The sequence below is a fragment of the Podarcis melisellensis genome, assembly GCF_964234715.1.
Source record: "Podarcis melisellensis genome assembly, chromosome: 1".
NCBI lineage: Eukaryota > Metazoa > Chordata > Lepidosauria > Squamata > Lacertidae > Podarcis > Podarcis melisellensis.
Window position 1 is genome coordinate 10,262,589 of NC_138528.1, and position 24,913 is coordinate 10,287,501.

At 43.8% G+C, this 24,913-nt stretch overlaps 1 protein-coding gene across 7 annotated transcripts in view; it reads left to right on the forward strand.

Annotated features, from left to right (window-relative positions):
- Window positions 1-24,913, forward strand: part of SYNE2 (spectrin repeat containing nuclear envelope protein 2) — a 240,313-nt gene that overhangs the window by 49,242 nt on the left and 166,158 nt on the right. For all 7 annotated transcript variants that reach the window (XM_081908040.1, XM_081908043.1, XM_081908039.1 and 4 more), the window contains exons 12-28: window positions 445-609; window positions 1,225-1,337; window positions 4,288-4,444; window positions 7,548-7,644; window positions 8,284-8,471; window positions 9,644-9,808; window positions 10,484-10,606; window positions 11,415-11,576; window positions 12,567-12,701; window positions 13,574-13,729; window positions 14,297-14,514; window positions 16,103-16,178; window positions 17,921-18,012; window positions 19,650-19,773; window positions 21,625-21,767; window positions 22,501-22,648; window positions 24,104-24,690. In XM_081908040.1, the coding sequence (XP_081764166.1) occupies window positions 445-609; window positions 1,225-1,337; window positions 4,288-4,444; window positions 7,548-7,644; window positions 8,284-8,471; window positions 9,644-9,808; window positions 10,484-10,606; window positions 11,415-11,576; window positions 12,567-12,701; window positions 13,574-13,729; window positions 14,297-14,514; window positions 16,103-16,178; window positions 17,921-18,012; window positions 19,650-19,773; window positions 21,625-21,767; window positions 22,501-22,648; window positions 24,104-24,690 (2,849 nt within the window). The remainder of the gene's footprint in view (window positions 1-444; window positions 610-1,224; window positions 1,338-4,287; window positions 4,445-7,547; window positions 7,645-8,283; window positions 8,472-9,643; window positions 9,809-10,483; window positions 10,607-11,414; window positions 11,577-12,566; window positions 12,702-13,573; window positions 13,730-14,296; window positions 14,515-16,102; window positions 16,179-17,920; window positions 18,013-19,649; window positions 19,774-21,624; window positions 21,768-22,500; window positions 22,649-24,103; window positions 24,691-24,913) is intronic.

Sequence of the window (24,913 nt, forward strand, 5' to 3'; positions counted from 1 at the left end):
TCTACTTGCACTGGCGTGCTTTCAAATTGCTAGGTTGGCAGGAACTGGGACCAAGCAACGGGAGCTCACCCCGTCGTGGGGATTCAAACTGCTGACCTTTTGATCAGCAAGCCCTAGGCTCAGTGGTTTAACCCACAGCGCCACCCACAGGTGATCCTAATGGTCCCCAAATGCTTCCCGTCCCCCTAAATTTGAGTGGTTGCCCCTGCAAAAATCGTTTCAGCAATAAAACTGACGTATTCTGGGTTCTGCAGGATTGTCTGCATCTCACACATTTTGTAAGCGTGACAACACGTGAGCCTTCCTAGACATTTCTACCTGTGCACTGTGAGGATGGAGCAGACTCACCTGGTCTAAAAGCCTAGTTTGTTTGTTAACTTGAATGTGTGTGTGTGTAAAACAAATATAGAACCTTTTGTGTACACCTGTGTCTTGCCTTCCTAGATGAATGAATGGAAAGCAAAGCTGGACGGTTTATTGCCTCCACCTCTAGATGCAATCGAGTCCTGGTTGCAAGAGGTGGAACGCCAGCTGGCGGAAGATCTACCGGATTCTCAAGACCACTGTGAAGCCATGGCTGCCCTAGAAGGAAAAATGAGGTCCACCCAGGTTGGTTACAAAAAAACAAAACAGGATTTTTAAAAAGACATCTGCTCATGTAGAAAATATTAAAAAAATAAATTTAAAGAACCGCAGAAAGAGGGGGAAGGAAGTCGAATTTTGAAATATTAAAATGCTTGTAAAATTGTTGAAAAGTATAAAATTGAAAAATTATGCTCAGCTTTGCTACACAAACACAGGTACACAGAGGTAGTACTGGTTTTCACCTTCCATGATTCTGCAGCTACAGTGTGGTTTGCCATGCCTTTTCCATCGTAACGCTCACACTTGACAAGCAGAAATTCATTAAAAAGCAACAACTTTGGAACATAGGAAGCTGCCTTATACCTGGGTTTCCCAAACGTAGGTTTCCACCTGTTTTTGGACTACAACTCGCATCATCCCTAGCTAGCAGGACCAGTGGTCAGAGATGATGGGAACTGATTGTTTGGATGGGAACTCCAAAAACAGGTGGAGACCCAAGTTTGGGAAACACTGGTCTACGCCAAGCATGGGGAATCCAGTGTCAAATTAACTCTGGGAAGAGCTGGCCGCAGAACATGGCTGTTTCCCCCTATGACGGTGTGAAATATGTGAATGGAACCATTCTTCTTCTTCTTTCAGAGCCTGATGGACCATTTCAGAGAGCACTTGGAGATGCTGCAGTCCTTTGAGAACAGAGATGAGGCAGGCATGCCACTGGTGCCGCCCCAGAAACTGGAAGAGATGAGAAGAAGGTTTGTCACTGTCAGATTCCTCTTTTTTTATTATTAACATATAATACATATACATATACATTTATACAGTACACATACATAACACACTACCCTATTTTCATAACATAAAGCATACCTACATTAGTCTATATAATACCTACTTATACTGTACATATCAACATACCTACACACCTACCCCACACGGACACCCACCAAGTGACTTGACTTCCAGCCGTTCTTGTTACGCTACTTTATTTTTTCAACTAGCTTAAACACATTTCATTATTTCTTTAATCTCTTCTATCTTGACTTTACTCTCCTTTCACTCTAATCATTTTCTGGATTCACTCAACATCTGTCAGAAATTCTACTTTTTCCACATACGGTAGATTTTGATGTATTCCTTAACTATAGCCCACTCCTTATTCACTTTTTGTACCGTATCTCCTCTTATCCTCCCTGTTAGTTTGGCAATATGGAAGTATTCCATCATTTTAGATAACAGGTCTGTTTTAGTTGGGACGCTGCTGCCATAGTTGCATACATAAATATTGGTCTGACTGTTCTTTTTATTTCCTCTGACATGATAGCTAGGAGAAAGGATTCTGGTTTTTCCCCCAAATGAAAATCTAAACTTCTTTTTCAGTTCGTTATAGATATTTTCCCAGAATCCCACTTTCTCTTTGCACTCCCACCACATAAGTAGAAAGGTTCCTGCCCATTGTTGCATCTCCAACAGACATCACTACAGTTTTATACATTTTTACCAGTCTGACCGGGGTCAGGTACCATCTGTATTGCATTTTCATTATATTCTCTCTTAAATTAAGACACTGTCAGATTCCTCTTATCAGCCTAGGTGGCTGCATTCAGCTGAAGAGCCAGTGTGCCATGTAGTGGTTACAGTGTCAGACTAGGGCTTGGGTTCAAATCCTCCCTCCTCCATGAAGCCCATTGGGTGACCTTGGGCCAGTCACTTTCTCTCAGCCTCTACTGCCTCACAGGGTTGTTAGTTGCGGGGAGAGAGAGAAGCATGTATGCCCCCTTTCCTTGGAGGAAAGATGGTGTTATAAATGTACTCTACCCAAACCAGTGGTGTCTCTCCAGGGTTTCAAATAGGAAGCAATTTTCAGCCTTGTCCAGAAGAAGAAGAAGAAGAGTTTGGATTTGATACCCCGCCTTTCACTCCCCTTCAGGAGTCTCAAAGCGGCTAACATTCTCCTTTCCCTTCGTCCCCCACAACAAACACTCTGTGAGGTGAGTGGGGCTGAGAGATTTCAGAGAAGTGTGACTGGCCCAAGGTCACCCAGCAGCTGCATGTGGAGGAGTGGGGACGCGAACCCAGTTCACCAGATTACGAGTCTATCGCTCTTAACCACTACACCACACTGGCTCTGTTTGCCAGGGATCTGGGGCCTTCCTCATTCGGACATTTTAGTTTAGAGAAAAGGCAAGTAAGAGGTGACATTGTCACTGTGCTTTGTCCCCACGGCTGGAGGCAGTCATGCTACTGAATTTGAGTTGCTGGAAACCACAGGAGGGGAAAGGGCTCTTGTTCTTGAGAATCTCTTGCAGGCGTCTGGTTGGCCACTGTGAGGTTAGGATTCTGGACTAGGTGGGCCATTGGCCTGATCCAGCTGCCTCTTCTTACATTCTTATGCAAAGCAGGAGTTCTACCATGGGGTAGCACCATAACGTCCGCATTTCACTTTTCTGCGGGCCTTTCAATGTAACTGTTCCCCATGTCAGTGTTTGAAAAAGAAAAGGTTCTGACCTCCTTTTTACTCCTTTGCCTAGTCCTCAGACCTTAGTTGGCACAAAAGAGTCCTTGAGAAAGAGTATTCTTGCAGAGTATTGCTGCTTTTATTCTTAAAAAGTCTTCTACTCCAACCACGGCCGACAGCTTTTTACACACACCAAACACAACCAGCTTTCTGCCATCCAGCCAACCCATACCCAACGCTAACATTGACCACTCTATATATACAGGTACAATTTGGTGAAAGGTTGCATGAGTCATTGTAGGCCGCTGACTCATGCTGACTTAGTTCTTTTAGCATTAAAGAAAGAGCAGTCAATTTCTAGCTGTTACACCCCAGCCTCACAGATAAATGCAGAACAGCTTTAAAAGATAAAGGGACCCCTGACCGTCAAGTCCAGTCGCAGACGACTCTGGGGTTGCAGCGCTCATCTCGCTTTACTGGCCGAAGGAGCCAGTGTTTGTCCGCAGACAGTTTTTCCGGGTCATGTGGCCAGCATGACTAAGCCGCTTCTGGCGAACCAGAGCAGCGCACGGAAACACTGTTTACCTTCCCGCCGGAGTGGTACCTATTTATCTACTTGCACTTTGACGTGCTTTCGAACTGCTAGGTGGGCAGGAGCAGGGACTGAGCAACGGGAGCTCACCCCGTCGCGGGGATTCGAACTGCTGACCTTCTGATCGGCAAGCCCTAGGCTCTGTGGTTATCCACCCATTAATATAATTGGCATTCCTATCAGTGTTAGAAACTGGGATAGAAAAGCTAGGAGCCAAATGGCTTCAGGGACCTGGGTTGTGGGCGCCATAACAGAATGTCTAGTCGCCACTGCTACACTTTTTACTTATTATTTTGATAATCATGAATGAATACACAATTCACGTAAATGGCACATTGTTAATATCACATTCTTAGCAGAAATTGTTAATACATATTTAATTTGTTGTTGACAATGAAAATATTGGTGCCATACTGCAGTTTTCAAAATGCTTGACTCTTTATTGTTAAGCTCCTTAACATTTCATCTATCCTTAACAAATAGTTTGAGGCTTCAAAGCACAGACATTTCAGTAATCCTCAAGTGTCAGCCAGGCACAAAAAAATGGCACCCAGACTTTTGGAGGTGCTCACAAATGGAGCATCTCTTGTATGGTGCCAGTTGCATTTGCCGTTTTTGCCTGATTTCTTAATCAGGATGTTGGGTTTCCTTTCAGGTTCAGCAGCATCCAGCTTGCAGATTTCAGCAATCTTGTGGAGTACCATCAATTATTCTGCTCGGCTATTTTGAAGGAACTGGTATCTAAGCTTAACATCTGGCACATCAAACATGGGACCAAGGAGAATGTGGAGTCGCTACTGTCAGACTGGAATGTAAGCATCATAAGCTGTTTCCGTATGCTGGCTGGCTAGTTTTGTAGAACAGCGGCCAAGAGATTGTGGCACAAATCAGGATGTCCTCCCATTCAAAAACGCTAAGCCTCAGTCCTTCCCTGCCTTCATCTGCAAAATGGGGCTAAGAAGTGCTCTATGCCCATTGAATAGTGCAGCTGCCCAGCTTTTTGAAGCCGCAGTTGTTGAATTCAACAGCTTTCAGCTGGAATAAAAACGGTACATTTATTTATTTGACAAAATGTGTAGCCCGCGTAATAAAACAAATAAACCTCTAAATGGTGTACATAAAGTGTGTGTGTGTGTGTGTATGAAAGCACCACTTAAATTAACAAACTTTGAAAGCAAGTAGACATAATAAAAATTATTCAAATACAGATAAATCAACAGAATTTAAGAACAAGTATACATAACAAATTTTTGTGTCTGGGTACGGCTGCCCAAACAAAAAAGTTTTTTTGCAGGCATCATTATGGTCTGGCCATCCAGCAGATGTCACTGCAAAACTGCAATTTGTTAACAGAAGGCTGGTTGCGGAGGAAACAACCATATTCCCTGCCTCCTCCAAGAAGGAAGTCTAGGCAATTTTTTGCAAGGTTTAAACCCTGACAGCAATTTGATGTGCCAAAGCATTTTTTGAAGGGTGATGTGTGTGTGTGTGGGGGGGTGGCTCTTTCCTCAGCACTCTGTATCAAACCGTCGGTGACACCTGCCAAATTTTTGAATGGATTTGGCCTATTTGTTCAGAAGGGTATAAAAGCTTTCTAGAATTGCAGCCATGGTTTGAATTCAAAAAGTACCAAATGGAAGTTGTGGCTGCAGAAAGGGAATCATGAGAGCCTTAAGGGGGCACTAGATTCAAGCTGCAGCTGCAAAGGAAAAATTCCAATTCACCCTCTGAAGCTGTGGCTTGAAGTTTCTCTGTATTTGACATCATCAGATGCCCTGCTATCGTGAAACATCATGTGATTTCGCAGGTGGGCTGGCTGCTTTCAGATCTGCTGCCCTGGCCCAAAGTTGCCCTCCTCTCTGATTTAAAATATTTTTAGCAAAATAAAAAAATTCCTTCCAGTAGCACCTTAGAGACCAACCAAGTTTGTTATTGGTATGAGCTTTCGTGTGCATGCACACTTCTTCAGATACACTGAAACAGAAGTCACCAGACCCTTATATAGTGAGAGGGTGGGGGGGTATTACTCAAAAGGGTGGTGGGAGATGGGTGACTGGCTGATAGGTGTGGTAGACCTGTTGACGACTGCAATAGGTTTTATAGGAAAAAGCAAGGGGTGAGATGGCTGAAAATTGCTTTATCATGTATAATGAGATAAGAATCCAATGTATCTATTCAGACCAGATCTCTCCATGGTTTTAAGTTTGGTAATAAGTTGCAATTCAGCAACTTCTCTTTCCAGTCTATTTCTGAAATTCTTTCGTAATAAGACAGCTACTTATCACCCATTCCTACCACCCTTCTGAGTAAAACCCCTCCTCACCCTCTCACTATATATAAGGGTCTGGTGACTTCTGTTTCAGTGTACAGTGGTACCTCTGGTTACATACTTAATTTGTTCCGGAGGTCTGTTCTTAACCTGAAGCACCACTTTAGCTAATGGGGCCTCCTGCTGCTGCTGCGCTGCCGCTGCATGATTTCTGTTCTCATCCTGAAGCAAAGTTCTTAATCTGAGGTACTATTTCTGGGTTAGTTGAGTCTGTAACCTGAAGCGTATGTAACCTGAAGCGTATGTAACCCGAGGTACCACTGTATCTGAAGAAGTGTGCATGCACACGAAAGCTCATACCAATAACCACATGAAAGCTCATACCAATAACAAATTTAGTTGTTCTCTAAGGTGCTACTGGAAGGAATTTTTTTATTTTGTTTCGACTACGGCAGACCAACACAGCTACCTACCTGTAACTAAAATATTTTTACACTTCCTTTTACCTACCTACCTACCTACCTGAAGCAGGGGTGGAGAACTTCAGGCCCGGGGGCCAAACGCGCCCGCTTAGGCCTTGCTGTCGGAACCCCTCAAAATTACATCCCAGAGACCTTTCTTACACCCAATAATTTATGCCTAGCTGAAATCTGTTCCTGGATTCTGATAGTGCCTGTTGCTTATTTCGAGGGAGGATAAGAGAGGGGCAAGAGAGTCTGTGTGTGTGTCAAAACATGCCTCCCACAGAAAGGTAAAATTTACATGGTCTGCTGCAGGTACTTTTGTCTCTGGCCACAGCCATCACTGGCACATGGGCCTCAGGACATTGTCCGGAAGGGAATGCGGCGCTTGGGCTGAGGAAAGGGTTCTTGTTTTTAAGTTGTATTCATTCAACTTGTTTTTATTATTGCCTGTTAGCCTCCCTGAGCCCGGCCTTGGCTGGGGAGGGCGGGGTATAAATAAAAATTATTATTATTATTATTATTATTATTATTATTATTGCATTAGAAACAGCTGCAGTCTCACAAAGAATGAAGCGACCGCTGCTATCAGTGGTCAGCAGAATCCTGGGAAAACAAATTTTGTTTTGTTTTTAGCAAGCGTTGAAAGCACATCACTGTTTATATATCAGTCACTGTACCTTTTAGGCAGGAAGCTCACATGACTGACATATCTGAGGTGGGCTATAAATACCACAATCCTTCACGATGACAAGACTCAACCTGACCGTTGTAATGCATAAAATAGGTGATATGGTAGAGAAGAGCGAGGGGATGTCAAACCAATACGAAAATATTTTGGTTTCTAGTTGGATTTTTCTTCCAACTAGGAACCAAAATATTCCATTATTCTCTTATTTTATTTCACCGATTTCCATCGTGGCAAATGTACAAATACAACAGTATTTGTAAAATGTATAACAATCCGTATAATAATAATCAACAAACAAAGGTGACAATTAACAGCCAATCCTCCAAAATAATTGAGCCAGTAAGGTGCTCTTCAATAATTTTTTAAAAAGAGATAAAATAATGGTTTGTTTATTTTTTAAATCTCAAACTCGATCCCCTCCAAATCTCTGTACCAGAAAGCATTTTTCAAATTAATCCATCTTTTTGCTTTTTTTTTTTTGTTTGTGTGGGCAGGGTTTTATTGAAGAAAAAGGATTTCTTAGTCAACTGGAAACCACATTTCAAGTATGCAAAGAGAAACAGAACAAGATCATGACCACTTCTAATCTGGGTAAGACCTCAAAAGCGTAAATCTAGACTCCTATCATCTTGTATTGTTGAAATCTTAGGCCTAGTATTCACTGAGCAGATCCTGGCTTTGCCAAATTGCTCTCTTCCATTTTTAGTTCTCCCATCTGTAGAAAGGGCATAATGGTGACTCACATCATGGCATTTTGTGATAATGAACCAGGGTCGGAACCAGTCTCGTTGCTCTGCTGTAATTTCTTTTTATTTTAAGATTTTTTTTATATTGCTCAGTTGTAAACCAACGCACCTCTCTAAGTGGTCTACATCAATATAAAATTAAAACTATTATTAAAAAACCAGCTAAAGACAGGTATTAAAATGATTTAAAAGATGGTTAAAATCAACAATAGCTGAAAAATAAAGCACAAGTTCCTTCTACATGTCTGGATAAACTTGCCTAAAAAAAAGAATTCTCAAAAAAAGCACACCAAAGGCCCCTGTCTGGTGTCAATAGGTGGGGAGTTCCAAAGTTCCAAAAATCGATTTTGGAACAAATATTATGCAGCAGTTATTATGTGCCAGTTCTGCAGATTGAAGCAGTTGAGTTGGCGTATCTGGGCAAAGGCAGTCCTGCAAGTACTGTAGCGATAGGTAATGACAGCATCGTTATTTAACATTCTAGGAGCTGATCCTGAGGATGCAAGTAAATTATATAAGATGGTAGAATCTCAGGTTTCCAGATGCAACGAGTACATTGACAACGTGAACGCGACCTTGCGGAAGATTTTGTTGTCCTGGGACACCTATGCAGAGAACATCCACTTGCTGCAGACTTGGCTGGAAGACACGCGGAAAAAGCACCCTCCGAATGTATGTTAGCATTTCTTCCTGACTCTTACGGTCGATTGGTTGGGGAAGTATTGTGAGCGCCAGATGTGACGGACAGCCAACTCAATGTTATACGCAGTGGTTTGGTTCAAAGGCTCCCATGTATACACATAAATTGCCTTCTGAGCTGTAGGTGGGAAATGTGTTTAAGTCCAACTCTATGGGAGGAAGAGAAAGCCACTCCAAGGTTAGCCATCTGCATTCTATGAGGCAGCTGGTAAGGGGAAGGCTCACAGGGATGCGGGTGGCGCTGTGGGTTAAACCACAGAGCTTAGGACTTGACGATCAGAAGGTTGGTTGTTCGAATCCCCGCGACGGGGTGAGCTCCCATTGCTCGGTCCCTGCTCCTGCCAACCTAGCAGTTCAAAAGCACGTCAAAGTGCAAGTAGATAAATAGGTACCACTCTGGTGGCAAGGTAAACGGTGTTTTCGTGTGCTGCTCTGGTTCACCAGAAGCTGCTTAGTCATGCTGGCCACATGACCTGGAAGCTGTACGCTGGCTCCCTCGGCCAATAAAGCACCGCAACCCCAGAGTCGGTCACGACTGGACCTAATGGTCAGGGGTCCCTTTACCTTTACTAAGGGGAAGGCTCAGAGGTCGGAGGAAATCTGGAAGCCACAAGTAGACCTGGCCCCAAAGTAGCTTTCAAGCTCTCTGCCTTTCTTCCCAGGCAAGTCCTGTTTGGTGAACCCTGCAAGGTTCTTCTTCTTATTTCTTGGGCGATCACTCGTAGCCGAGTAAGATTGTCTTCCATAAACATGGTTTTAACAGTGAGTCCATAAGTGACTATGGAGGCCAATTCTGGATCCACACGTCGTTCCACAGTGGGGACATAGGTTTCCAGGCGGGAGTTGATCACGGTGAGGGCACTATTGGCAGGTGGGAGCAGCAGGTATGCTCCTGAGAGATCTCGCGGGCAGCTGGATTGCCTTGTGAGTTCTTGCAAAACCATCTCTGTCACTCCCAAAGCTACCATGCTGAGCGGGACTTGCCCAGGGAAGGCACATGTTTGTGGAAAGGCGGAAGAGAGGAAGAGAGAGAGGCTGGTATAAGGAGATGTAGCCAAGTGTGTGTGGTTGCAATCGCCCACGACAAATGCGTGTGAGATGTGGGCCTACTGTCTTGTGTTGCATTGTGTTGTGTTGTGTACTAGGTTCCCACAGAAGTGTTGGCTGCCTGGAACTCCCGGCACGGATCTGTCAACGAAGCAGGGAACTTTTTGATTGAATCCTGCAACGAGGAAGTGGGTTCAGCCGTTTCCAGTGAGCTGAAGAAACTGAACAGAAAATGGGCAAAGCTTATAAAGAAAACACAGTTTGTGAGTTGTCGCAGATATTTTTAAAAAGCCTTGTGGAGTTGCTGTTAGCTTTGTGGTATCGTTAAGCATAAAAATGCAACATGGAATATTGTTTCAGGCTAACAGATTTATTGTAACATAGGTTTTCATGGACCAGAGCACACTTCCTCAGATGCACGAGGTGTTAATCCTTAGCAGATTTTTTTTTTGTAAATTAGTAAAGAATGAGGACAAAAGGCCTTGATGTGCACAAAGTTACAGTTTATCTGTGACAGTCCCATGAAAGGTCCAAACGCATACAAGATAAGAACAGTGAATGTTCTTAATATGATACTTCTTTTGGGGAACGTTTTTCCCTCCTGAATTTTTGCTGAAGTACAACTCCCATCACCCCTGGCCATTGGCCACACTTGTTAGGGCTGATGGGAGTTCTAGTTCAGCAGTATCTGGCGCGTTAGAGGTTCCCCATTTCTCCCTTGCTATACTAATTTGACACCAGTTTTGGAGAGAAAACCATGGTCTCCATTAAGACCTAAACAAATAAAACAGAATCAAATGTTCTGATAAATTTTAGGGTGAGACTCAACCTAGGATTTTAATTTTTATCAGAATTCGTGATAACACCAGCCATTAATTGGTGTTTGGTAGAAATTGAATAATTGGGGGGTTATAACAAATGACGTTTGATGTCCCTAGGAGATGAGATTGCTGGGAATGCAAGAGGAAGAAGAGGTGAAGCTGGCAGCTGGCAGTAATGGAAAAATGGATTCTCCCACAACAGCAGAACCAGATGACCCTGCAGTGGACAGCTCAGAGGAGGTTCTTAAGAGCTCTTGTTCTTCCAGTTCGGTGGTTCAAAAGTCTATGAATGTGCAGTGGCTGTGCACAACGGGAGCGCGAGAGTGGGGTCCCCTCCATCTTCTGGGCAGACCAGTCCTGCTTTTGGGCCCCACAGATACGTTTGCATTGATGCTGCAGTGGCAGATGAGTTTAGGCTTGACCTCTGAAGTTTCTCGTGGCTCCAAGTCATGATTTCTAAACACACCTTTCAAGTTCTTAGGTGTTATGCCAGTCACTAGAGCACATGAGAAGTACTGTTGCGCTCGTGTGCTCTTTGTGGGTTCTCCGTAAGGATTTGGTTGGGTACTATGCCAGCAAATTGGTGAGCACAATGGTCCCTTAGTCTGAACCAGCAGGACAGTTCTTATGCTCTTATGATAATGCGGTTCAGGCCTAAACACATTTAAGTTTCTAGGCCCATTGCGAACCTGTGGCCAGTCCATTAAACCCAGGTTCAGGAGAGGTTCGTCAAGTCAGTGAGAGAGGGGTGTGTGATCCTGAATCGAGGCCACGCATAGCCTCTATATGCATCTGAACTCAGCCAGCCTTTTTACAGGATACTGCCCCATATCCCAATCTATTTTCTTTTTGAAGTGGGTTTGAACCCCTTCAGAGATCACATCAACAGAAGAAGCTTTCGGGCCTTGACTACTGAGGGAGTAAGCAAATCATCCTGCCTTAACTTATCGGGAAAGACAGTTTCCTCAAAAAAAACCCCCATTTTTTACTGGAAAATGTGAAGAAAAGTTCTTGTTTTCCTCTTTTCCCGCCTTTTTTTATTTCCTAGATTCTTGATGCCGGTTCACTATCTCCAGATGAGTCTTTATCAGAAGAAGAGGTTAAGCTAAATTTTGAAGATGCTCACAAGGAGCTTGAAGCATCTATTTTAAAAGCTATGCAAATCCTTGGCCAAAAGACCAGGCCTGAGGGTCCAGTTTTGAAACATGAGGTGAGGCAATCCGTTACTGATGACTGCATAATTCATCCTGTGTTTAGGGATGGATGGAGATGGATCTTTTCCAGTTCATGTCAGTTTCACGCGTGTTTGTTTGTAAGACTGTTGTATTCTATTTCCACATTAATGCGTCCATTGAAAAAAAATCTGTACAAAATGCTGTATTTAAAGATGTATTTTATCTCAACGTACGCATTTCTAAAAGCATTTTGTTCCAAAATACACATTATTAAAATGCATTTTGGCATGTATCACAAAATTTGGAGAAGGGCAAAATCTGAAAGCGTAATTGCGTTCTGATCCATATCTTAGTCCAGGAGGTGTGAATTTGGTTGGTCCAATTAAAAATATAGGCCAGGCAAAATTCTTCTCTAACCCTAGTTGTAGTAGTGATGGCCTTGTTGTCTCAAGTGGTAAACAAGGTAGGGCAAAGCCTCCTTAAATGAGTGGGCCTTAGTGAACTAACATTTTTATCAGCACTAGGTAGCTTGGAGGCACCATTTTAACTTGCCTCCCACAATGCTCTGGGTCCATGCTAAGTTGAGGGCTCTGTGGAAGCGAAATTAAAATGGCGCCTTCCATGTTAGAGAACTGTAGTAGGAGTTCATTGACTGAATATGCTGTTTGGTGATGTTGGGCTCGAGGAACGGGCCACAAACAGTGGTGCTGGGTAAGATTGGGCTCTTTGTCCCCAGCGATGGGCTCAGTGAACTCCTTCAAAATCGGTTCCTTTGCCATTCAATCCCAGCACAGCTCTGTATAACTCTGTAATACTGCCAGCTGGGAAAGGGGCACCTTCAAGAGGCCAGGCTACCAGTCCCACCATCCCTGACCATTGGCTATCCAGATGGACTGACAGGTGTTATAGAGCATACCACTTTGGCTCCCCCTGACATGGCATTCATCTATTTTTAGACAGGTAGTGTGTTTTTATTATTATTCTATAATCTTAGGCTATATCCCCCTGCCTTCCCCTTCTTGCAGGAAGCTTTTAGCATCTTGGATACCACCATCCTCCGCAAGTTTTTGAGAGCAGCAGAACAATTGAAAGACATTTTGCCCACTTGTGAAAAGGCGGCGGTGGAGGAAAAGAGCAAAGACGTTCGCGAGAGATGGGAGGTGAGAAAATGTACCTGGGAGACCAAGAGTCATTTTAATCACAGAGAAGCCACTTGGGAATATTTTTTTGTTAGGTGTGATGCTCTAAAGGCCTTTTTGACGGAGCTGGTGTGATGTGGGAGCTAGTTATCAGCTTGGTCCAGGGAGACCCGGATTCAAGATTGAGGCTGATTATAAGCCTCACAGGATGGCCATGGGTGTCGTTGTGTGGACCTCGTAGGCATGGTCCCACTCTGTCCCCCATGCACTGGCTAAATGTGCAGTGGACTTCTCTGAATGTCTTTGTATTCTCAGTCCTATCTGTCCTCTAGGACTGAGAGATTAGAGAGCCAGTCTGGTGATTAAACTGTTGGACCTGGGAGACCAGGGTTCAGTTCCCCACTTGGCCAGGAAGCTCACTGGGTGACCTTTAGACCTCTCAGCCTAAACTACCTCACAGGGATTAAGTGAGTAGGGGGAAAACCATGCATGCCAGTGTGGTGTAGTGGTTAAGAGCGGTGGACTCGTAATCTGAGGAACCGGGTTCGCTTCCCCGCTCTTCCCCATGCAGCTGCTGGGTGACCTTGGGCCAGTCACACTTCTCTGAAGTTTCTCAGCCTCACTCACCTCACAGAGTGTTTGTTGTGGGGTAGGAAGGGAAAGGAGATTGTTAGCCGTTTTGAGACTCCTTCGGGTAGTGATAAAGCGGGATATCAAATCCAAACTCCTTGGGGGAGGAAAGCTGGGATATAAAAACAATAAATTGATTTCCCTGGAAGATGGTTGGGGTAGAACCTGTCTTGTCTCCACCATATCCTCTCCAAAATGCCCCTCTTAACCTGCTTGTTTTGTTGGTTAACGTCATTTCTGAACATGTATCCCATATTCTTCAGGCTGTTCGCTGTGAAATCGTGTCCTATGTTGAATTAAAAATGGAAATCGAACGAGGGAAGCTGAACAATGCCTTTTCAAAACTCAATAAGCAAATAAATAAAGAAAAGAAGCTGCTCAAGGCGGGAAAGACGAAGGGGCTCATTGCAGAACATGAGGTATGGCATAAAACCAATACAGTTGTACCTTGGATCTCAAACACCTTGGCTCTCAAACAAATCGGCTCCTGAATGGTCAAAACCCGGAATGAGTGTTCCGGTTTTCGAATAACTTTTGGAAGCCGAACGTCCGGTGGGGCTTCCGATTGGCTGCATCCAGTCAGAAGCCACACTTTGGTTTTCAAATGTTTTGGAAGTCACACTGACTTCCGGGACGGATTCCATTCGACTTCCAAGGTACGACTGTATTATTCTCTCTTTGATTCTCAGGATATGGGTTACCTTAAGAAACTGCTGCAGGCAGTTTTGTTTTGTTTTAGTACTTATAGCCTTCGCTTCACTGAATGGTCCCAGGGTGGGTTACAGAAATGTCACCATCAGAACAAGTCACAGAATCATGAAACGAAACCGCAAAACAGCTTAGGGGAAAGTGACAGAGGCAAGTTGCAGCAGTGTGTATGAATGCAGGGAGAGGGTAGGCACCCAGCCAATCCAAAGTCTGAGTAAAGAAGCGTGTCTTGACAAATCATCGAAAAGTGTGATTTTTGTATTCCTCTATCTGTTTAGGCGATATTTTCTCAGCAAGATGTCCTGGGCGAGCTACACACTTCCTTGCAAGCCCTGAAAGCCATGAGCAAGAACATGACGGAGGAAGAAAAGCAGGCTGAGAAAAAGACCCCGGTTGTAGAATATGAGCGGAAGAAGAAAGAGATTCAGAGGCAGGCTTTGGCTCTTCACAGCGAACTGTTGTCTATGGCAGCCGATAGCCATTCACCCAAGAGAGGGTGGGTATTTATTTATTTTTTCAATTTTTTAAATTGATTTTCCAGAATTTTTAAACAAACAAACAAACATACATATATACATACATCTTAACTGTACTTAATCCAATCTTAGTAACATTGTTAAGTGACTTCCTCAAATCCCCCTAGCTGAATTTCAGTGTATTTCATTGTAACAGTTTTCCAAAACCAATTTTCTCATAAAATTAACTTAATCACTTAACATCTTTCAACCTTTTCATTTTAACTTTAAAGATATTATTCTCTAACATCACATATTTAAATCCTAGGCCTATCTGGTTTTTCCAGTTAAGTTATCTTAGCATATTTAGCTAAATAGTCTTTGAATTTCATCCATTCCTCCTGGTACTCCTCCTCCTTCTGGTCGCAGACTCTTCCAGTTAGGTCGGCTAGCTCTGAAAAGTCCATCATCTTCATCTGCCATTCCTCCACTGTTGGGACATCTTGTGTTTTCCAATTCTTAGCTAACAAAATTCTAGCTGCAGTTGTGGCATACTAGAGAGGGTGGGTATTGCCAATGGGTGCTTTGGTACTGCTTCATGGGGGCTTCCCAGATGTTTGTGTTCAGTTGCAAACACATAACAGGTGATCCACAGAAGGCAGGTCCTTCTTCGCTTTTATATGCATTATCCTTCATGACGCCAGGGTCCAGCAGCAGCCAAGACCCTGGGTGGGTCAGAGGCTGCAGACTTTCAAGCAAAGGAGCTAGACCAGCTGAGGCCAAGGAACACAAGTCCCAGGAAAAACCTCCTGGATCTGTAGAGTCAGAGCATGGATCTTCAGGGCACCTTACGCTGAGCCCCAGGAACCAAATGCCCCCACCAGGAGCTCACCAAGGAATGGAGGAGGAGTGCTGATCTGGAGATGAGCGGGTTGGCCCTTCAAGAATCTATAGAGTTAGTCACAAGAGGGTGGAGCCTGAGAGAGAAAGAGGCTGAGAGCAGGAGCTTAAGAAGTTTGCTTCCACTCTTCATTGGATCAAGTTGCTCATTTGGAGCTCTCCAGGGTCCTGCAACTTCTGATTCATCTTAGTCCCCCCAAAACAAACAACAGCTGTTGGGTGGAAGAACCACAGAACTGCCTGCCAGATGTAATTTGGCGGTGGAAGTAAATCTTTTTGGGTATACGAACAAGTATGTCAAATTTTAATTTGCAGGTGGGTGCAGGGAATTAGACTTTGGCTGCAGGACTTTGGGAAACCCGCATTCCATTTTCAGTGATCGTGCATGTGGACCGTATTATATATCAAATATTTTCTTCTTAGCACCCTATATTCAAAGCAAATTTTCTGCTCTTTGGGCAACTGTACTTTTCATGTAGCTGTGTTTTTATACATTGATTTAAAAACGTTATTCAGAGTTTATTTGTTTTCAGCATATTGATGCCTGGCCTGTAAACCACTGATGAGCATAATAAATGAAAAAATGCCATGGTCATTTCATAGAATCATAGAATGGTAGAGTTGGAATGGATCCCAAAGGCCATCTATCTAGTCCAACCCCTTGCAATACAGGAATTGTATCGTTTTGCATTGTACCAAGCTGATGTTGTTGTTGTTATTTTAATCCAGAGAGTTTGCCCTTGCTTCTGCCAATGGAGACAAGACATCATTTCTTAATCCTGGCAATGGGTTTTCAACTGAAAGGGTAAGACGTTTGGATACGCTCCTAGAGTTTCCTTAGGAATGCTTCCCATGAGACACTTTGCTGCCAATGAATCAGAGTAGGTTCGGCACTGCAAGAATGAATTCCCAGAGTACCCATGACATTCTAGTTCTTATTTATACTTTTGGGGAGAGACCACCTACTGCTGCAGACTGTTCAAATGTTGAATAAGGTAAAGATAAAGGGACTCCTGACCATTAGGTCCAGTCATGACCGACTCTGGGGTTGCGGCGCTCATCTTGTTCTATTGGCCAAGGGAGCCGGCGTACAGCTTCTGGGTCATGTAACCAGCATGACTAAGCCCCTTCTGGTGAGCCAGAGCAGCGCACGGAAACGCCATTTACCTTCCCACCGGAGCGGTACCTTGACGTGCTTTCGAACTGCTAGTTTGGCAGGAGCAGGGACCGAGCAACGGGAGCTCACCCCGTCGCAGGGATTTGAACCGCCGACCTTCTGATCGGCAAGTCCTAGGCTCTGTGCTTTAACCCACAGCGCCACCCGCACCCCTCAACTGTTGAATAGCACTTGCCATTAGGAATTCTGCTCCCTCAAACTTGGGTGACCTGTTCTTCCCCATGTTTTAGGGGAACCCGATTTCCCCATGTTTGCTCTAGTCCTGCTTTCCTATATCTTTAATTTGTCTGAAGCATTGTTAAACTGGCCTTAGCAGTGTGGAACCTTGTTGGCCTTCAGCTCTCATCAGCCCCAGCCAATATGCCGTGGTGAGGGATAATGGGAGTTGTTGTACAACAACATATGGAGGGCTGGCAGTTTCCCATTCCCTAACCTGCAGTATACTACTGTTATATGTGCATGTATTGTGAGTAGAGCTGAACTAAAAAAAGTTCTCAGATGATACCTTTCTACCAGATTTTTTATGAGGAAGAAAAGGAGAAGAATCATTGGATTGAAATAATGTTTTAACTATAATTGATTTTTGAATGGTGTACTGAAACTGCTTTTTAGATGTTATAAACTATTTGGTTTTTTTTTAGAATGCCTTAACAATTTTAGAGCATTTTTGCTTTGTTTCTAAATTGTGCGTCTGTTTGTTGCCCTGGACTCCTTGGAGAGGAAATGCAGGGTATAAATTTAATTAAAAACTTTTTTAAAAATCACTATTAAAAATTCAAGGGCTTTTCTATGGTGACACAACGGCCCTCGCCCCTCTATACCACCCCAAAACTGTATTTTTAGCTTCACCGCTTTCCTTTCCTTTTGCCCCTAACAACACAATGCAATTCCTGGGCATTCTGGGCAGAAAAAATGGCTGCAACCATTATTATTATTATTATTATTATTATTATTATTATTATTATTATTATTACTATTATTATTATTATTATTATTATTATTATTATTATTATTATTAAAAATGCCCACTACTCATGTGTACAACAGCTTCTTCGTGCATACAGAGCTTCCTTCTACATTAAAACTAATGGGAAAACTTCGATGTTCAAGAGCACCATGTGTTCATTGGTGCATGTAGGGGACTCTGAATAGGGAACTGGAAGTGTATGGCAGAAATTTTCCATATGGCTTAAAAACTTCTTGCGTTTATTGAGGTTATGTTTTTAAATAGAGCCTCTAGTCTAGTATCATGAATGTTTTGTCTCTTCTCCCCCTTCCCCCCGACCTGGGAAAAAGCTCTAATAAAATTACATCTATGTTTATAATTTGCTATTATGGATTGAAACTGAGATTTTGATGTTTTTGTTCAGGGTCCAGGAGACGTGGAACTAGAAAAGAAACTTCAGAGCGCAGAGAAGTTTGGAAAACATGGAGACTTGTCTCTGAAGGAATTACAAAAGAGGTACTGCCCAGTATAGAATGTGGAAGCAGCAAATAAATTTATTTGAGTAAATTTATACCAAAAGTATCAGGAGCAAAGTGGCATCACCACCACAATACTTCAAGGACCGCCTCTTTCCATGTGAACTACCTGGACCCTGAGATCATCTTCTGAGACCCTTCTTCGTGTGCCTCCTCCTCAAGAGGGTGGCAACACAAGAACAGGGCCTTCTCTGCAGTGGCTCCCTGTCTGTGGAATGCTCTCCCTAGGGAAGTTCACCTGGTACCTTCATTATACACCAGGCAAAAAGGTTCCTTTTTAACCAGGCCTTTGGTTGATCTGATCTGATCGACATCCTATGTGGCTTTTTTGTGTTTTTTTATAGAATATTTATTAGGACTTTTTAAAGTATTACAATAAAAATGAAAAAAGAAAAAGAAAATAACAAAAATACAAAGATAACAAAAATACAAAAATAAAAATACTTAAAAACACACATATTTTCCATTTACTACTTTTCCTTTAACTTATTTCCCGGACCTCCTCATACCTCCCTTTTTTGTATTCCACTTCAAATTGTTGGTTCAGCAAATCCTTACCCTTCGATTTTTACCTGTTTATAACCTTTTCCCCCCCTTCATATTCTCTTAAAGCATTACAGCTGGAAACCACTTAATTTCTATCCAACATCATTCTAACATTCATTAATTTTACAATATTTCTGTAGGTAGTCTTTAAATTTCTTCCAAACTTCTTCCACCGACTCTTCTCCCTATGTGGCTTTTTTTGGGGGGGGGGTGTTATTGGGTTGCTTGCTTTTATTTTGATTATATATATAGTGGTTTTTACATTGATTGTTTCTGTGAACCGCCCTGAAACCTCCAGGTATAGGGCGGTATATAAATTCAATAAATCATCACCATGGCAAATTTGTATTTTCCTAATCAATGAAACAAAATTGGCGTTCAGCATCGTCTTAATTTGACTTTTTGGTTCACGGCTTGCTTGTGTTTTGAAATGAGTTTTTTTAAAAAAGGAAGAATCACATGAAAAGCGCATTCTTCTTATGCCTGACATACCGTATTTTTTGCTCTATAAGACGTACCAGATCACAAGACGCACCTAGTTTTTGGAGGAGGAAAACAAGAAAAATAATAATTCTGAATCTCAGAAGCCAGAACAGCAAGAGGGATTGCTGCGCAGTGAAAGCAGCAATCCCTCTTGCTGTTCTGGCTTCTGGGATAGCTGCGCAGCCTGCATTCGCTCCATTAGACGCACACACATTTCCCCTTACTTTTTAGGAGGGAAAAAGTGAGTCTTATAGAGCAAAAAATACAGTATATTGTTGAGCCTATTTTGCCCAGGAAAAAGAGGTGGATGGTCTAATCCATGGGTAGCCAACATGGTGCCCTCTAGCTTGTACACCAAAGCCCATCAGCTCTAGCCAGCATGATGTATATTTTAGTTAGCTGGTGATGTTTTAGTCTGCTCTGTATTTTCCATTGCTTCTGTCATTTGCAGAGTTATATTTTTATATTTTTATCATTTTGTGTTATATTTTTATGTGTTGCACCCTGCTCTGGTATCTGCCTAGACAAAGGGTGGGTTATGAATATTCCTCGTGGTTGGTGATAATAATAGTTGTTGTTTTTCTCTAGCTACCACACAGAAAGACATAATCTGAAGCTTTGCTTAAACACCATCAGAGAAAAAACAGCATGTGCTTTTACTGGCGGTGTGAAAGATATTTTCAGCCTTCAGAATAAGCTGCTAAAGTTGGAGGTAAATATCAAAATCCTGCTGTGTATTAAGGCTGATATCTGATTAACCAGAGGCATCACCTGAGCCCTTATATCCTAGCTTGATCACTGAGATCATCCAGAGGGGCTGCTGTGGTCTAAACCACAGAGCCTAGGGTTTGCCGATCAGAAGGTCGGCGGTTCGAATCCCCGCGATGGGGTGAGCTCCCATTGTTCAGTCCCTGCTCCTGCCAACCTAGCAGTTCGAAAGCACATCAGTGCAAGTAGATAAATAGGTACCACTCCGGCGGGAACATAAACGGCGTTTCCGTGTGCTGCTCTGGTTCACCAGAAGCGGCTTAGTCATGCTGGCCACATGACCCGGAAGCTGTCTGCGGACAAACGCCGGCTCCCTTGGCCAGTAAAGCAAGATGAGCGCCGCAACCCCAGAGTCGTCCGCAACTGGATCTAACAGTCAGGGGTACTTTTACCTTTACATTATAGAGGCCTTACTAAAAGTTGGGCATTTACTGTAGTGTCGTCGGTCCCATGCTGTGGGACACACTTCCAGCAGGGATTTGGTAGCCAGTTCTTCTTTGCTTTTGACTTTCAGGAATCTCTTGGTGACTTTTCTGTGGTGACAGACAGGACTTTGCACCTTTTTTAAATGTTTTATTTTGTTACTAGGCAACCACTGTAATGATTATCTGTCTTGCTTTTTGTGGGTGGCAGGTGGCACTGTGGGTTAAAGCCTCAGCGCCTAGGACTTGCCGATCGAAAGGTCGGCGGTTCGAATCCCTGCGGCGGGGTGCGCTCCCGCTGCTCGGTCCCAGCGCCTGCCAACCTAGCAGTTCGAAAGCACCTCCGGGTGCAAGTAGATAAATAGGGACCGCTTACCAGCGGGAAGGTAAACGGCGTTTCCGTGTGCGGCTCTGGCTCGCCAGAGCAGCGATGTCACGCTGGCCACGTGACCCGGAAGTGTCTCCGGACAGCGCTGGCCCCTGGCCTCTTAAGTGAGATGGGCGCACAACCCCAGAGTCTGTCAAGACTGGCCCGTACGGGCAGGGGTACCTTTACCTTTACCTTAATGCATCACGCTGCTCTGGTGGTTTATGACTTGGCAGTATAGAAATACTTACACGAATGGAAAGGGTTATTTATGTATGCCACTACCGCGGCTCTTGTTTTGTTCGCCCCAAAATGGAAAACAAGTGACGTCCCAACTAAAGAAGATTGGCAACTTAAATTGATGGAATATGAGCAGCTTGTGGACCTAACGTATTGAATAAGAGAACAATAAGAACTTACGTTTAAAGAAGACGGGAAAATGTCTATTGAATATATGGGGGAAATTGTGTTTTATTTGAAAACGTGGGCAGCATTAAGATAAATTCAACAGTGTAAATACGTTTTAATGGATGTAAAATGGAATACTGAATGGTCTAGTTTATAGAAAATATGCAGGGGTTTATGTTGTGCAAAATGAACCATAGAAAGAGAGGAAGGGAAGTCATTGATATTTTAAGGTTGTTTAAGTGAATATTCTAAAAAGTAAAACAGAAATTAAAAAATTAAACTAAAAAAATATTTATATGAATGAATAAATAAACCATGAAAACTGTGGTCTGCAACTGAAATATCACTATCTGAAGGTTTAATAAAACATTTCGATAGGCTTGCTGTTCAGCTTTATAGAACAGAACAGTGTTTGCTGCATAGCAGAATAAAACAACAACATCCAAGTCTTGCAATGCATATTTATCCTTGTGGATGTTATATCTGAACAATTGCCGCGTTATCATTAACATTTAAGCCCCTTGTTAACATTATATATTTGTTAACCTTTGCACCTCTCGTTGTTTCTATCACCAACATTTTCTTTCTCTTGTTTCAGGCCTTGGAGAGCGAAGGCGATTCTTCTTGGAAACAGTTTGAAAGGATGGTTTTGCTGCTGGGCAAGTTTTCCTGCAAAGCAGATGAGTCTCAGGAAGAGCTGCTCAGAGAGTGGAACAGAGCCTGGAATGCTCTGAAGGAGAGGTACAGCCTGCACATAGAGACTGGGGAGGAGTCGGACTATCAGGGACAGCCTGCCAGATGTTCCCTCCAGATGTTGTTGGGACTCCCTTCAGTCCCAACTCACAGGGCCAGTAATCAGGGGGGGGGGGCGGTGTTGCGCTCCAGGGACATCTGCAGAAATAAATATGAAACATGACTTTCTTTCCCCCGGCCATTTTTAAATTGACGTTTTCATTGACCTTATTGCAATTCTGCATGTGGTACATCGCCAGGCTGGAATTTTTTTAAAAAGTGAAAAATGTGCCTTGTAAATAAATATTTGCTGAAGAAATACAACCTGTGCCATTAATAGTGATTGTGCAACCCGTACAGCACATAGGCGACAATTATTCACACAATTAATATTCTTGTTCAAAAACAATTTTTCACCATTTATCAGATTTTTGAGAATAAGACAACTACTTACAAAGTGCCATGAAAACTTATAAGCTATCCAAAATAGCAGCAGCTGCTGCTGCTGCTGTTGCTGCTGCTGCTGCTTCTTCTTCTTCTTCTTCTTCTTCTTCTTCTTCTTCTTCTTCTTCTTCTTCTTCTTCTTCTTCTTCTTCTAGAAGCGGCTGTAAGTGTTGTCTATGACAATAAACACATAACTATCTGCCATGGGAAGCGCCCTTGACACAGGTGTTCTATAACTGAGCCACAACTGATTTCCTCTCTATGTCTCCTGATCAAATTTTATCCTCTTGTTTTGTAGGATTCACTCTTTAAAGGCTGTTTTGGCCCTTCTAGCACCTATAGAAAGTGAATGGGTTCAGCTGTGCAACGCGGACGAAGAGCTCCGCCAGAGAGACATTCCCCGGAGCGTGCTAAATAACACTAGCCTTCCCTTCAAGAAAGTGAAGGTTTGTGCTCATTATTCTTTCTTGGGATCTCGTCGTGGCTTAACGAAGGGCTCCCGGATTGGGCCAGTAAGGGCGTTTCTAAACCCCCTACAGATACTGCCCCACTAATGAGAGGCCACAAATACACGAAGCCCTTCAAATTAAGGGCCAAAAGCCCGGGTAAAAAGGAAAGTTTTTGGCCTAAAAATAGACCAAGATGGTGCCTGGGGAGAACCTTCTGCACGCAGAGAGCCACCGCTGAAAACGGCCCGTTTCTGTGTCCCTACCCTTCAGACCTTGCATGGAGGAGGAATACAGAAAAGGATCTCAGATGCCAGTCACGGGATCTGGGTTGGTTTATGTGGGAAGAGGGGCTGTTTGAGCTATTTATGCTGAGTCAACCATTCACCTGCCTAACCCAGCATTATCTAGCACAGTGTTTCTCAAACTTGGGGCCCCAAACTTGGACTACAACTCCCATCATCCCTAGCTAGCAGGACCAGTGGTCAGGGATGATGATGATGATAATAATAATAATTTATTATTTGTACCCCGCCCATCTGGCTGGGTTTCCCCAGCCACTCTGGGCGGCTTCCACAGAGACCAAAAATGGCACTAAAATATCACACATTAAAAACTTATCTGAACAGGGCTGCCTTAAGATGTCTTCTGAATGTCAGGTAGTTGCTTATCTCTTTGACATCTGATGCGGGGGGGGGGCCTTTCCACAGGGCGGGCACCACTACTGAGAAGGCCCTCTGCCTGGTTCCCTGTAACTTTGCTTCTCACAATGAGGGAACCGCCAGAAGGCCCTCGGCACTGGACCTCAGCGTCCGGGCAGAAAGATGGGGGTGGAGACGTTCCTTCAGGTATACTGGGCCGAGGCCATTTAGGGCTTTAAAGGTCAACACCAACACTTTGAATTGTGCTTGGAAACGTACTGGGAGCCAATGTAGGTTTTTCAAGACCAGTGTTATGTGGTCTCGGCGGCCGCCCCCAGTCACCAGTCTAGTTGCCGCATTCTGGATTAGTTGTAGTTTCCAGGTCACCTTCAAAGGTAGCCCCACGTAGAGCACGTTGCAGTAATCCAAACAGGAGATAACTAGAGCATGCACGACTCTGGCGAGACAGTCCGCAGGCAGGTAGGGTCTCAGCCTGTGTACCAGGTGGAGCTGATGGGAGTTGTAGTCCAACAGTAGCTGGGAACCAAAGTTTGAGGAACACAGGATGACAGGGACTCCCTAAGCGTTCTTTTGGCTACTTGACCCTTTTTCCTGGAGATGCCCAAGAGCTTAACCTCCTAGGGGCCTGCAGGGAATACAAAGCATGTGCTCTTCCTATGGGTCCCATCTCTCACCCCCTATGCTTGACAGATAACAAAATCATAGAGTTGAAAGGGACCGCGAGACTTGATGCTCAGTGCTGCTTTTTACAGCACAATTTCGCTTATCCCCGTTGCAACCCCTTGCTTTTCAGAAAATGCAGACATCTATAGCAAATTGTACCAAACAGTGCAGCTTGCTAGAACAAGGCAGGCGTCAAAGAACAGAGGTTGATCCAAAAGACTGGGAAGAAGCGAGCGCAGTCGCCGCTGAATACAAAGTGCGATTGGGGGAGCTGGGTTGCAAGATGCAGGTGATTGAGACAATCCTGCGTGACATGGAAACTTTTCTGGCTTTGCTGATGCACGTGAAACAGTCTTTGGGTGCCTCTGTGCCTCTCAGCCTCGCCCCAGGACCACCCGGGGAAGCTATGCTGCAGGAGATTTCTCTGATAAAAAAGGAGGCCAAATCTCTCGACGAGAGGTTGAAGCAAGTCAGCATTTACATCGACGACGACGAAAGCGGGAAAAAGATGTGTTGCGAAGACCTCGTCGCTGCCTTACGTGTGAACGAAAGCCCTGCTGTTGGCTCCGTGGAGGAACAAGACATCAACCAGAACAGGGAGGCTCAGGAAGAATTTACCTCGAAGAATAGTGATCTCTTTAAAAACATCCAAGACGTGCATGTTAAGATCAGCAAAATAGGCTTGAGGGAGCCAACGATCCCTGCTGTTCAGCAAAGGTGAGGTTTCCCTTTTTCCCCTCCCTCTCAGATTCAGTCAAGTTGAGGATATTTAGCCTTGGGAAAATGGAAAATGGGTTAGGGGAAAAGAAAAGGGGTGTCTACAGTGGTACCTCGGGTTAAGAACTTAATTCGTTCTGGAGGTCCGTTCTTAACCTGAAACTGTTCTTAACCTGAGGTACCACTTTAGCTAATGGGGCCTCCAGCTGCCACCGCGCCACTG